The following is a 14,720-nucleotide window of genomic DNA, read 5'->3' on the forward strand; positions in this document are numbered from 1 at the left end:
CCCTGTCCTGCAAACACAGCTGCATGTGAATTCAGTGGGACTACTCGTGTGTAAAGTCACTCATGTGAAAGTGTGTACAGCATCAGGGCCTTCATCTCCATCAGTCTCTCAATTTTGGAGTATCCTGCAATTATTTTAACCCTTTTCTGACTGTCCTTGGAAACTGGGCTGTGGTAGAGTAGACTCCGCTTGCCAGCCCTGACTGTAAGGAGAGCTGATTCCCAATTGCTTACAATGTAGCAAATATCAACTTACTATTTCCCAGACAAGGAGCTTCAAAAGTGGGGTTCTAAAGTTAGTCACCTAGAGGACCCTAAATCAGTGGCCTGATTTATTGACTTGAATGGGAGCTTCTGAGTGGCAACACTTCTGAAAATCTCATCACTTACTTAGGAACCTAACTTTAGGCCTCCATTTTTAAAAAAATCTTGGCCAAAGAACCAGTATTTTTAACCCTAAAATGAATGTAAAGCACTTATGTTGTGGAGGTAGCAAACACATACTGAACATGTGTATCCCATCCTCAGCAGCTCAAACTAATTCACTCTCAGATCACATTAATCATTTTTACAAACAAAATCACTTTAGAATTCACCTCCTGCTGTGTAGGTTTAACTTTCCATTTCAGTATCAAAAGTTCACCCAAAGGTTATTTAAGAGAGAACTCTTTCATCCCCTCCTCTCTCCAAAATAGAGCAACTGTAGGGTGCCTTTTCCCACCAACAAACAAATACCCCCATATGATTCTCATTATGACTGAGAGACCTGACTCTCTTCATTTTCTTATGTAAACTCTCTCTAGAGTAGAAAATGGACATTGGAAACAGGTCATTTTGAATGCTCCTGTAAATCACTCTGCAACAAGGCCTTATGAGACTTGGAATAGGACAGATGACCTCTCATCAAGCATTTCTTACAATGAATGGTATATAAATAATGTCTTTTGGGGTTGGTAATAGCCCATCGGTATTAGTAGCAAAATGCTGCAAAAACCCAGTCAGAGGAAGCTGAAGATAAGGCCATTGTTGCATTTGCACAGCCTCTGCTGGTTCAAACTGTGCCAGAGGCTAGACTGAGAATGCTTGCCAGGTTCAATACAGTGGGAGTGCTCTCCTGAGGGGCCCACTTCTGCATTTATCCAAAGGGCCATTTCTTTGAAAATATTGATCAAATGTACTTAGCTCTGTCAGCTGAGTGCTGTAATGAAAGCGCCTAAATACGATCCAGCAAAAAGATGCCGGTGGCAGCGCTGGCTCTAAGTTCAGTTCTCAAAGATCCTTTGGAGGAGACAAGGCTTACAGACAGTGGGGACTTTTGCCCTTTTAAAAAAAAAAAAAAAAATTTCAGTCTGAACTGCCTATGTGCATCAAGGACACAGCCATCTGTGTGAATAAAAGAGGTAACATTCCAATGAAGAATCAGTCTGATTACTTGGCGTACCCTGTATGGGCTCAGTTTAGAACTCCTCACTCAGGCAAATCTCTCCATGACATATGTATGGTGAGGGGCTTTGCTGAACATTTCATATGGAAGCAATCCAAGAGTTCTACAGATTTGCCCAAATGCGGATGGAGGCTTTGCTAACTGAAGCTCTTTTCATTTGTTCAGGAGCAGATTGCATTTTGGACTTGAAGCATTCTGTCAAACATTATTAGCTGACAATAATAAAGGCTCAGACTCTCTATTCCTCCTTGCTCCCCTGAGTGGATGGGCTGAATTCATCCCGGGTATGTCTCCTTTGACTTGGATACAATCGGACGAGGGATGACTGTGACCTTTCTTGTGACACAGTTGCATGACTCAGGCCCAAAACAATCTGAGAAACCACTTTGCTAAATCAAGTTCTAAGAGGAGCAAAAACTGGTAATGCCACTATCCAGTGCAATTCACCAAAAAGGTGGTGCCCACTTTCTCCCAGAAATCATCCTAGGACACGAATTAAACTTCTAACGAGGGAATTCTTAAGAAGCTAAATAATCTGGGACATGGTTTCTGAACAAAGACAGGGTGCACCATTAGTGCATCCATTTGTGCCCGGGATTATTCAATAAACGTGCATTGTGGAGCCTGTAACTCCTGCCATGAAATTTCATTCGATCCCAAGCTAAAAGTGCAAAAACAGATTTGATAACATTTCAAATCTTGAGGGCCTGACTGCTTTCTAAGCCACTAGCCACATTGGGGGGGTTGAGGAGAGACTGCACTACAGCATGAACCCCAGATGGAAATTCAGCTAGGGCTTTAGGGAAGCACATACTGCAATGACTCTCTGCCACTGTTTAAAGGTGTAGCATGCACTGTGCTTTAAGCCAGGCCAGCATGGTTGATTGGGGTGGGATGCTCGTACCCTGCCCCCTTTTGGGAAGTTAGTACTGCTGCCAGCATGAGCTGGGGCGATACCTCTGATCTCCAGTGGGATTATTCTTGGCCCCTGCCCAGGACTGCAAGGGAAGGCAAACCTCTTTGCATTGTCACCTCTTTGGCCACCGACACTTAGGTCTGGGCCTCACCTAGCACTTAGAGTAGTAAAGGATTTAGTGCAGCTCGTGATATGCTGGAATCCAGTCTCTGCAAGGACAATTTATTTTCCGCAATTCCAGTGTTTGACTCTCATGAGGATGATGAACTGGGAAAATTGTTTGGTACATTCAGAGACAAGAAAATTACAAAGCACAGCCATTTCCACTTCACCTCTGCTTCTGGACAACTCCATACACTGTACATCACAGATGGGCCCAATATGAGAACATATAAAAGACTGAAGCTTTTCCAACATCTTTTTTCTAGCAAAAGCAATAGAAGCCGTACTTTATAACTTGTGATAAAAGCAAAGCCACTGTTGTGGAAATACCCATGTAGCCAGCTGTATATTAGGAAAACAGACTCCTATGATTGGAGACATTAAAATGTTGTATCTTACTGTTTTTTAAAAGACTCCTGCTTTCCTAGTACAGAGGGTGCAAAATTGCCCCTTTCCTATGAAAAATGCAGTATAATTTTATTTTGAAGGAGGAAAGCTTCCTGAGTTTTTCTAACGATACCATGACACCTGAATGTGAAAGATATATTCACTGCAGCACCTTTGACAAATGACACACAGCGTTGCACTATGGTAATAAGGTCTTGCATCACAACAGCACCACTTCTGGAGCAATTTTTTCCCTCAGTTAAGGATACTATGAAGCAAATAGTCAAGAGAACTGGAGAGGGAGAGAATTTTCAACAACAGCTGTTGTAAACTTTAGTCCGCTACAAATTGAAAAACATCTTTAGTCTTGTGACTTTAAAAAAAGTGACTCCCTCACCCCAAAGTTTTACAAAATATTTTTAGACACTGGTATTATTGTCATTATTCATCCAATAGTCATTGTATGAAAGGGTTAATTGGAGCTCCTCATGTCATCAGCTATGGGAGATTTCCCATGAATATTGAAATGAGCGTATTTGTAACAAAAAATTTCAAATTTCTAGGAAGTCCTATGGAAATACAAATATTGTTATGAGGAGCAGGGGCAGGAAGTGAATTGCTAAATTGTCCTGTGTCCTTACATTAAATTAAATTTAGTTTTTGATGTTTAATTATGCCAAATAGAACCTGGGTCCATCAAGTAGACCCAGGTAGACCAATAGTTTTCATTGATAAAAGCAATACAAAAAAACCAAACCAAAACAAAAACCTTCTACCTGTCAGAAACCAGCTCATTCATAAAAGTACAATACACTTTAAAAAAACCTGGGGCCTGCTCATCCTCTCAAATGACTTCAAAAGGGCCTGCACGTCCAGGCATGATGGGACTGTGTCCTGGTCCCCATGTCTGGTCCCCTGTACTTTTATGGATTAGCGGTATACTTGTCTGGCTGAAATCTATGATGGGCCAGATTCAGCAGTGACTTAAAGAATGGCGTAAGCGGGACAGAAAAAAGGTATAAGTAAACGCCTTGGTATTCAGCAGGTGTCTATTCTACCCTCCCATTCCATTCCTTACACCCTCATGTCAGCTGTTCTTCCTGCTGTACAGCCCATTCTGCTGCTCAGCTTCAGTCACACTAATGCCAGATCAGTGTAAGTGACATTGCTTTACCATTTACACCAGATATGTAAGTTGTTCATCATGGAAGTCTAATGAAATTGGCCGGAGTCTTCCATGAGAACTGCATTTACTTATGCCAAGTGTGAACTTTGGCCAATAGTTATGTTCTCTCAGCTAAAATGCAGATGGTAAAAAATGGTGCAGTTAAGCAAATGATATTCTATTGCATCCATATCCATCCAAAGCATTCAAATCTACATTTATTATTGGAACCTTGGAAATAAAAATCCATTGCCATAGGATCAACGTCTCTTGTTTTACCTTGGTATCAAAACAAAGGACTAGAGAGAGAGTAACTGTATACCGATATACAAAGATAAATGTAAAAAAAATAACATCTTTTTAATCAGAATGACGTAGTGAACTGATATTTAATTGATTTCTGAGAAGTTAAGAAAAGGGTGTGCCTGTTGATTTTACATTACCAAAACCCTCGGATTCTAATTTTCCTTTTTAAAAAGAAAAGAAGATATTTTTATAACAGGGAAATAATAATTCTGTATCTGCACTTTCGTTTTTCCCTGCATTAGAGATAGTGGTAGTTTTAGAAAGAAAGATTTTGTCTCATTCAGAAAAATGCCTTTGAACTATTCCACCCACTGTGTATTTGATACACACGTTTGGATAACTAAGCACAGTCCTAGCCTCCCTACCGGGGTGTATACAGGAATTTAAATTTGAATACTTTTGGAGGGGCATGATAAACACAAACAAATGAAAGGTTTGATGACCCCCCATCCACCCCTCAGATTTCTTGAGATTCCTCTAGTAGGGATGCACAGCAGCAAGGAGATAGCAGCTCCTCCTGGCAGTGGCACTCTGTGTCCCTGCAGCCCAAGGAGGGAGGAAATAGCAGGGCAACTGGCTGCCAGCTGAGCTCCTCCGCCCCCCACCTCTACAGCTGCTGCTTCTCCTTCCCTGCTGCTACAGTCCCAACGCTGCTGCCTGCTTTGCAGAATACCCGCTGAGGTGAGTCTGGGAGTAGGGCTGCAGGGACACGAGATTTTTGTGGGGGCCGTGCTGCTGCTTGCCCCCCCCCCCCCCCCCCGTGCACACTCTTGCTCCCTACCCAACAATGATTAAAATGAAAACACATTAGATAATGCAATATAAATTTTTTTCTAACTTACTTTATAGACACACAATCAGAAAGAAGCTAAGAACCAGGTTTTAAACAGAATTGAAATGGCAGTCAGAAATGTTAACAATTCAACTGTGCTCTGTCCGAGAAGGCTGACTGCATTTACCTGTGCACTGTAAATGCTAGCTAATGCAGACTATGTATTAACATCACAAGCAACGATTCCTAGTTTCTGCTCTGGATAATGAGCGCATCCCATTTTAATTTTTCCTGATAAACTGGTTACCACTAGAACCAAATAAACTAATACATAAAGTCAATAACAAAACACAAAACTGTAACTTATTACTGTAAAGATTTATCAAATACCATTAATTATTTACAGTGAATAAGCACAGATCACTTTCAACGTGAAAATACACATTCACTTAATGTATACACAGAAACTGAGTGCAATAATAACAAAAAAAACCCCACAAACAAATAAAAATGGCTACTCAATGGTGCATTTAGCTTCACTTAAAGTAGCTCCCCTTCAGTTAAAGTAAGAAGTCACATTAAGTTTTTCAGGTGTGCATCCAGATTAATAAACACAAACAAACAGGGACTATGTTAACTAGACCTGAGGAAGATTAGGAAGGTTACAAGGATGTAAAAATCAGGCATATAAACTAATACTAGTGCCAAAAGGTCAAAAAACCAAAGTTAAGGTAACATCAGGTGTCTGAAAACTACCCCCTGTCCCTTCACCAAACAAAAAAAAAAGGTCAAGCAATTCAATTTTGAAATTCCACCCAATACACTGTTGTTCCTAGGTATTACAGCATTTATCATAATAGAAAATCAATATCTGTTTAGAGAACTTTGCAACACGAAGTCTTTCTTAACAGATGACAGAATTTCAGCCTTAAATATAAATTTCCTACCTTCTATTAAGTGCTTAGGTGGTTACAGTATGTCTCTCTTATTTTCCTTGCTTTTATGGTAATGTTAAGTTTCTAAAAGTACAAAAAATTCCCCTTAGCTCCTCAAGCCCACTATTCATTGAAATTGCACTGCGTTGTTTTTTATATTCAAAACATTTGCATAATATGCAGATCACCAAAAGAACACAATGTAATATATCCTTGACAGGTTTTTATAACATCTAAGATTAATTAGGGATACTTCAATTTGCAGATTATTGCCCTGTTGATGTGATGTGTCAGTGTGGCTACCTAGGATGTGTACTGGCTCCAAGTTATATATATCTGGGTGAAAAGTACTTATTACAAATGTGCAATATTTGTTTTTCTAAATGAAATCACCAGTCATTTTATTTTTCCACACAAGTAGAAAAAAGGTGATTAGCTCACATTATCCATTAATCACATGCAACATTTCATATGACAAAATGACCCCATATCCAAAGATAGAAATCTTCTTTTGCAGCACTATCAGAAAATAAATGGACAGATAGAAACTAAATGGTTTGAACAAAATTGTGCATGTTAACATCTAACCTGTGTTACATTTTATGCTGTAAGTATGAATCTTTGTTAATAGATACAAATAATGCCAAAACTGCAAACCCTTAAGTTCAGCAGCCTTGGCATGTGATGTTTATAACAAACACTAACAGAGAGAATGCAGGGGTCTTAATTCTGCTCTCCGGTATGTTAGTATGCTGCATCACTTAGGGCCCAATACTGTGAGGATCAGAGCAAGCTTACTGTCAGGATTTTACTAAATGTATGGTGACATGCACCCTGGAATAAAAAGGCAAAATTAAACCAAGTGACTTTAATTCAGGTCTTGGAATTTTATGCAATTGGCAGCACTTTCCTAGATTCCAAATAAAACAGCTATTTGATACTTATGATTTTTATGCACAAAAACTGTACTGGGGGATCAATTCAAAACAGAAAAGGAATGGAGCACTTGATGACATACTAAAAAGCACCCATGTCTTTCACTCATACTTGAGAAAAAGTCCCTCATATGTTTAATTAAATGAAAATTTGTTTTCCATTTAGACAAAATTTGCTAATATACACGTGTTAAACTATAATTGGAATGACTAAACAATCAACACAATGAAAGTAAATTAAATAATTGGTTTCAATACTTGCTTTCCATCCTCTTCCTGTGACATCTGTACTTGCACCTACAGATTCTAAAGGACTATAAGTGAGTTATCCCACATCAGTTAAATGCCTCACACACTGAAAAATATCCAGTTTTGACTTAGTTATTGCTGTGACAACAATAATCAAGTGTAATGCATGATGGGTAAATCAAGTGATATCTCTCCATCAATAATATAAGTTTTGCAACAAAAGGGAACTGTAATTTTACAGCAAAAAACTACTTCCTTATGTGCTCATTCAAAGCATGTAATAATGTTCTATTGATACAGTAAATGATTTTATATATTTTGATTATTTTTTCAAATTCCCTTTAATGGGCTTCCCCTTCCAAAGTGCTTTAATTTGAAGATTTGCTGAGAGCACTAGTAGAGCGACGAAGTTTCCCAGAGGTTTTGTTTTTCATAGCATCTGGTAGTGGTGGAGAGGTCTGCTCTGCTAACTCTATGCCTGTAGTTACAGTAAGATCGGCACTCGCACTCATACTGAGACAGCCTGGGGAAAAAAAAGTGGGCAAAGAAAAAAAAGTATCATTAGAACAAACAGAATGCATCCAATGACAAAAGTGCTTCCTAAAAGATACAAAAAAGAAACCAAACTTCATCGCCGGTACAACTCCATTGAATTTAACAGAGTTGCACTAGGGTTCTGTTTGGCTCAAGGAACCTAAAGGTTAAGAAGAACAAGCTTCTCAGTACATGGTAAGGAGGCTGGTATTGGTAGCTTCCAGAGACGGTGATAAAGGGCTAGGTTGTGACTTGGACTAAGCGCCAATGCAGGGAGAGTACGAATCTTCTTCACACCCTTCTGCACACTACCCAGACCTTGAGACTAAAGAGTGCAGGAATGAACAAATGCTGCCCGTGCCAGCTACTCCCCCACCTCAGAGCAGGTGTTTGGGGAGGGGTGGAGGAAGGAACAGAGTCTCCGGACGTGCTGGCCAGTTCAGCTGAGTTAGCACAGAGGTTGTTATAATTTATTGCTGCTGTAGTTATCATCCCTGACCTCCCTGGAGCAAGGAGGAAGCAAGGAAGGAATTGTAACGCAGAGGGGTGTTTCTGGGTCACAGTGTCTCCTGGGGCTACTCCTAGATTGGTGTAGCTTACACAGCACCCTTTGCTCAAGGCTGTACTTAAAGGTACAATCTAGCTCTAAATCTCCCTCTTGCAAATATTATTAAAAGTGCTAATCTTTGTTGTGTTTCATTGGATGGCTCTGCAGTATTTCATTTCTCTGTTCCTGAGGGCTGAAAATTAGTTTCCTTAGTATTAATATTTTTGATAAAACTACAACAGTAATGTGCCTTAACTGCTGATGCTTAAGAGAAAAAAGCAATATTTTCTTTACAATTCCAGCAAGGAAGCAGTAAATTAAATCTCCATAATTTCTGTTGTATTTAAGAATGCTATTTACAAACTTTATGCAAAGCTTAGCAAATCCCTGTCGGCTATCACATAGTCCACGTGTAAATTTACACATTGTTATTTTACACATTTAAGTTACAATTCATTTATTCCCAAAAGGTGATTACAACTAGAGGTCAGGACTAAATAGCTTGTCTGAATGAGAACAGATGAGGACACAGCTATTAAACTCAAAAGTAAATGAATAAAATTAAAGCGTGTGTGGAACTCTTGTCTTTCCCCAGTGCAATTATAATCCTGCTCTGAGGAATACAAAAATGCATGCTGCAACACAGCTCTGTTGTTGCTACTGTCGTTTTGACTTGTCCCAGGACATTTCTGTAAGCGTGAATGCCATTTCATCAGCTCTCTCCTGGTACAATGTTTTTAAATAGTGGTCTAGTTCTCTCTGTAAATCCTCAATATAAATATTTTTATTAGAGATGGGACTGAAGCAAAGCTCCATATCCAAACACCTCCAAACCTCTAGGGATGGAGGAGGAAGATTCAGAATCCAAACTCAAATCTAGATCTACATTTCACAGTTGCCCTCTATGTTTTTAAAGGGCCGAGCATCCACAAACGTCAGACCAGGAGCTAAGCCCATATCTAATTTATCGACATACTGCATTTTCAGATTGCTCCTGTAACTGGATTTAATCTAGTTGTGTTAAAATAACATTTTACATGTTTATAGCACCTTTCATCCTGAACGATCCCAAAATGTGCACAAACACCACCACTGAAATGCATCTGCCACTGAATTACATCTGCGGTGGGAGTTGGCAACCAACCAGTTGAATAGCATGCGACACAACAGCGGGAGGAGAGGAATAATTGGCCCAGAAACAATGGAGTAAACTCTGCCCTTGTGAAAACTGCCAGGAAATCTTTCATGTCAAAGCAAAAGAAGACAGGACATCCATTTGTGAGGTCTTAACTGAAAGATTCCCATGCAGAAAACTGAATGATATTCTATTACCTTGGAAGGACAAAGGACTAAGTTGACTCTGCTGGATTTGAACATGTCCAGTGAATTCTAAGTATTTAAAACCTGATACTTGGGGCCACTAAACTACCTCATCTTATCCTTTCTTATAGTGATGTAAAGGAGCTGTAAACCCAGTCTAACGGGTACTCTGCATTGCTGGAGCAGTGGAAAGCATCTGCAGTACACTGGTGAATCTAGCTCAATGTGTGTGTGTAAAGCATTTTCATTTGAATCACTTTGTCCTGATGCCTGACAGAAGGGACACATTCTAATGATTGCAGCTGGCATTCTACCATGAGCCCATGCCTTTAGTTCCTCACTGAAGGGGTTAAGATATTTTACAGAAAGTATATTTTATAAATTTCTAAGTTTAGGAGACAGATTCTCACAAATCAATTACACAAAAAGCAATTCCTATAGGTGTAGCTACAAGCAATCCTGGGTTATCGTCTGAGTGCTTCTGGAAATTCAGCTCACCACTGAGAGCTAGATGCCTGTATTAATCTTACTTCTTCTCAGAAACAAAGTCTGGAAATTCAACAGCATGGTCCATGCCTCAGTTTATTTCCTTACTATAAGGTTTAAAAGACAGGACTCATGACGAGTCAAATCTGTAATCATTAAATGCAACTATGTTAATAACTATTATAGTAATGCATAAAAAAAAACAAAAGCCAGGGCGATTCAGTTGCTGTTAATCTGAAAGCATTTATTGCTTATTTTTAATTCTTAAACTACTTAACAAACCTGATACTCACATTTCAAAAAATACTTTTTACTTACCAGTTTTATATTTTAAAGCAATTGTTTGGAGCAGAAAAAAGCACTTCCAAATAAGTGAAAAATGTGATTTAACATGCAAAGACATTTTGTGTGAAAGCTGTGGTTAGTTTTGACTTAGAACTGGAAAATTGCTGTGTTTTCCCTAAGAAAGAAAGCGTGGGGGGAGGGAGGGAGGTGGTGTATTTTACATTCCTGCAGCTAAGCAGAATGGCAGATGGTCAAAATAATACAATTTTCACCAAACAGGCAAGCTCAAGCAATATTCATGCAAGCTCTCAGCAATAAAGCTCCAGCACATATGAAAAGCAGTGCAGTTCAAACAGTGTGTAAGAAGGAACCGCCACACCTAAGCATTTAGAATCATCCCAGGCATTCCATTAGCCCTTAGAGTCTGTGCATTCCATCAGTCAAAACTTTCTTCTGGCAAGTCCTTAACTATGCAATCAACCTTGAAGCTCCCTCTAAACCGTCTTGATTGATAGGAGACGGCAGCTGCAGAATGAGCAAGTAATAACCACAAAAGATTAAGGCTTTCATACAAATATTATAATTCCACTTGCAAGCTGTCTGGCATGAACTCAAATTACTTGGCCTTCTCGCAAAGGAAACTTGGAACTTTATTCAGACAAAATACTCTAACCCACTTAACTATACACCACTTTAGTGAAAGGAAACAGGACATTACACACATATGTACAAAATAAACAATACATTAATATAAAGGTTACAATTTTTGTGAGAGATTTCAAGATTTTTGAACAGCCCATAAGAGGTTTATCTAAATCTAAATTCTAAAAAAAATTTTTTTTGGGCGGAGGGGGATAAGCAGCACAAAAATTATAAGTCATCAAAACACTTATAAAGATGGCTGGGTAAAGTCCATCACTAAATAATGAACATTAGTGTCTAAGATTCTGATTCACAAATGGCACCGTTTTCCTGGGGAATATTTCAACCCTATAAAATACACAATTCAAACACAAACACCTACCAAAAGACCCTCTATGCCAAAAATCATCATTTCACATAACGTAAAACAATCCATCATTTATAAGCAACACTTTTTAGATGATACAATGTGGCTTATAAAACCATTCATCAATCCACTGAGCTTCTAGTTTGACAGGTTATTATTTAAAGGCTCTTAGGTTACATCCATCTGTGAATCAGGATTCAAAGAGTTAATTCAGTGCTTCAAGCCCTCTTTGCTTAAGCCCAGCCTACCACTGAGCATATCCAGCCAGCATGCTGCTGTCAGGCTGCTTCCCTCCATTCGATCAGTGCATTGGAAATTGCCCAGACAAACAAGCAGAACCAAGGAGCCTGCAAAGGTCACACCTGGCGTGTGGCCGGCTGGCCTGCTCTCCGGGTCCTAAACCGCACCCCCAATCGCCAGGTTCAGGGCACTCTGTGTTTCCCCTCTTTTGTTTTCTTTTCCTCCCCCAGCTGTTCCATTCAGAGGCCCAAGTTCAGCAATCTGCCCTCCCCAGAAAGGGAGGCCCTTATTAAGCTGAGCTAACTCAAAGGGCCAGCACAGCACGTGCCGCTCCTTATCGGCCCCATCTCAAGATCCTATTCCATGGTGCTTAGCCAACAAAAAAGTAAATGGACTTAACTCCCATTGGCTCCCCTGCAGCAATTCAAACAAAAGTGCAAAGCAACAAAGACATTTTCCACTATGGCAGGTGTTGGTGTCAGATTCTGCCTGCAGCAAACAGGAGCAGAAGAAAGAAAAAAAAAGTATGTGCTTCTCAGACATGCAGGGGGATGCTTACAGGGCAGGCAGCCGGGCTCTTAGAGCTGCTGCTTATAGGCAGGCATAGTCAGAGCCACTTGAGTTCCAAGCACTGTGCTGGAAACATGTTTTGGGGGAGAGAAAGAGACCCGGCCTGAAAGTCAGGTGGGACTGCAGTGGGAGAAAGAGAGACCCACACAATCCAGGAATTGTTTCAGCTTTATATTAGCAACAGAAGGAAGGAAGCTGGTTAGTAAATCTAGCATGATGCCAGTGGAATAGCCTGCTCGAGGTATCACTCTTACCTTTCTCAATTACCGTAATGAGACTTTTACATATTTTAATCTAAAGGGAAAAAACACAAAATCATATCAATAAAGGAACAACTCACCCACTGTTCTGTTAGAGACTCAGAGGCTCAGAGACATTGCTTACAACCATCTAGAGGTGCAAGAACACTAGTTGTGCATCTTAACGCAAACTAAACATTCAGAGGGTAACTTTAAGGTATCATTCATAAATGGAAATTAATGATATTCTTTAAAGTTCACATTAGTGCCATTATCCGGTGAGGTATAAGTGGGAAGAGCAGATCCACACTTCTCTCCACTGTTGGTTGAAATATTGAGAAAAAATCTGAGCACACAATCATTTCCCCCCAATTTAAGGACATATTATATGCACATTATTATGAAATTATAGAAATTTTAGTGCTCTGATATTGCAATTGCATATCCAACAGGTAGTGGCTGTATAATTTCCAAAAGCTGTAAACTCTGAAATTTCATGAAGATTTAAATAGCTTTGACCTGCTAGTCAAGTTAAAAATCAGCAAGTGAATAAATAATTTTAGGCTTTTTGGGCTACATTTTTATAATGTAGAAGCCCACTTGTGCATGCAAAAATGCATGTACAAGTCTGTGCCTAGGTGTGCACACAATTTACACAATCACATGCACAAATAAGGTATTTGCATGAACAAATGATGATTCAGACACTTCATTTGCATATGCAAATACTTGATTTGTGTGCAAAATTATGTTAGCTATATTGTGCAATTGCACATCATTTTTGTCCATAGATCTCAGGCTTTATATTTCTGGTGCATTATGTCTAAAAGGGGATTACAATATTCAGTTTCTAATAAAGAGGAAAATTATACTTCTAATGAACGGTCTGTGATTCCTGGAAAATTAAAAGGACAATAAGTTAGTTTAAAAGAATTCAAGTTTCCGATAGAACACTCTTTACTCTGCATGTAGATTTTTTTAAAAAATCTATAAAAAAAAATAAGGGATTTTTCTTTTTTTGCTGTTTATTAGGCTCTTTCCATCCCAGGAGGGAAGGCAGTCCTGAAAGCAACACCATTAAATATGCTCTGTCCCATTCCTTTTTGCCCCTCCCCTTTCTGTGTATATGCCTGCCTGCCTGCCACCTCAGTTTCAGATTTGCTGCTAACATCCTCTGTATTTGCTGTAGAAGAGCATACATGTGAGCTCTCCTAGTGCATGAGTATGATGTCATCCCGCTAGAACACAAGTCAGGAAGTGCAACTGACCAGTTGAAACCAGTTGAACAGTGAAACTGACTAGACAGGAAGGGATGCTAAAAGCACAAAATAAACAATCTGGAAAATATTGTTTTCTCTCTAATGTCGCTCCATTGCAGCAATTTTAGGTGTTATTGTAAAACCAGATGTTCGTTATTCAATGGAAAATGTGGTTTTCAAATTGATAGCATCCTTTTAATTCTATTTTCAACAACTATGCTTTACATGAACATAGTCCATGTCATCTCAAAGAGTTTGACAAACAATATACAGTTTGTATATAACAGGAATTCAGTACTGTCAAAATTCAGCTGCCAAAATTTTTATCGTGAATATTTGGTGTTTTTTCTAAAAGCCCCACCTCCTGGAGTCATGTTATTAGATGAGAATCTCAGCTTTCATTAAAAAAAACCAAAAGCTTCTAGCCCTCATTGGTATGAAGAAAACCTGGAAAATATGAACCCTAAAGGCTCAAACACCAAAAACACAAATAAAGAGAAACCCCAAATTTATTTTTAAAATCTTCTGATTTTTAAACAAATCTCAAGATTTTTTGAGGCTTGACTCATGATTTTTGAACATGGGGGCGTTTTGGGCAAAACTGGGAATTACTTTATCACTAATATCTCATGGCTGTGAGGGGAAAGGGAGAAGTAAGACAGAATCAGCAAAATGCAAAGTGAGGAAATATTGACCAAAAAGACAAATCTCTACTGTTACCAAAAAGACCAAGCAAAGCAGGTATTACTTTATATACTGTATGGAACTAAATGCATCTTCCTTGTAAGGATGAAGGGCTGAGTTGACTCTGTTGGAATTCAAATCAGCAAGGTTTGATCAAGTGCCTAGGACAACCTGGTTCCTACAGAAGGTCAGCATTCATTTAAAAGAAGGTTTTAAGCCTTCACATTTGTGAAGAAAAGCTTGTAAAGTTGATCTGAGTGTAACTGATGCAGCAATA

The 14,720-nt window shown here is 39.1% G+C and overlaps 1 protein-coding gene across 4 annotated transcripts in view; it reads right to left on the reverse strand.

The window, feature by feature from the left end:
* Positions 1-4,977: 4,977 nt before the first annotated feature.
* RALGAPA2 (Ral GTPase activating protein catalytic subunit alpha 2) overlaps positions 4,978-14,720 on the reverse strand; it is a 346,401-nt gene continuing 336,658 nt past the window's right edge. For 2 of the 4 annotated variants that reach the window (XM_067532894.1, XM_067532900.1), the window contains one exon: positions 4,978-7,793. In XM_067532894.1, coding sequence (XP_067388995.1) covers positions 7,639-7,793 — 155 coding nt within the window. In that variant the 3' untranslated portion in view covers positions 4,978-7,638. Of the gene's footprint in view, positions 7,794-10,513; positions 10,968-12,515; positions 12,556-14,720 lie in introns of those variants that run through there. The other 2 variants (XM_067532897.1, XM_067532898.1) reach the window with 2 other exon arrangements.

This window comes from Emydura macquarii, unplaced genomic scaffold (assembly GCF_026122565.2).
Source record: "Emydura macquarii macquarii isolate MOO-44397 ecotype Brisbane River unplaced genomic scaffold, CSIRO-AGI_Emac_v2 contig_3305, whole genome shotgun sequence".
Lineage (NCBI taxonomy): Eukaryota > Metazoa > Chordata > Testudines > Chelidae > Emydura > Emydura macquarii.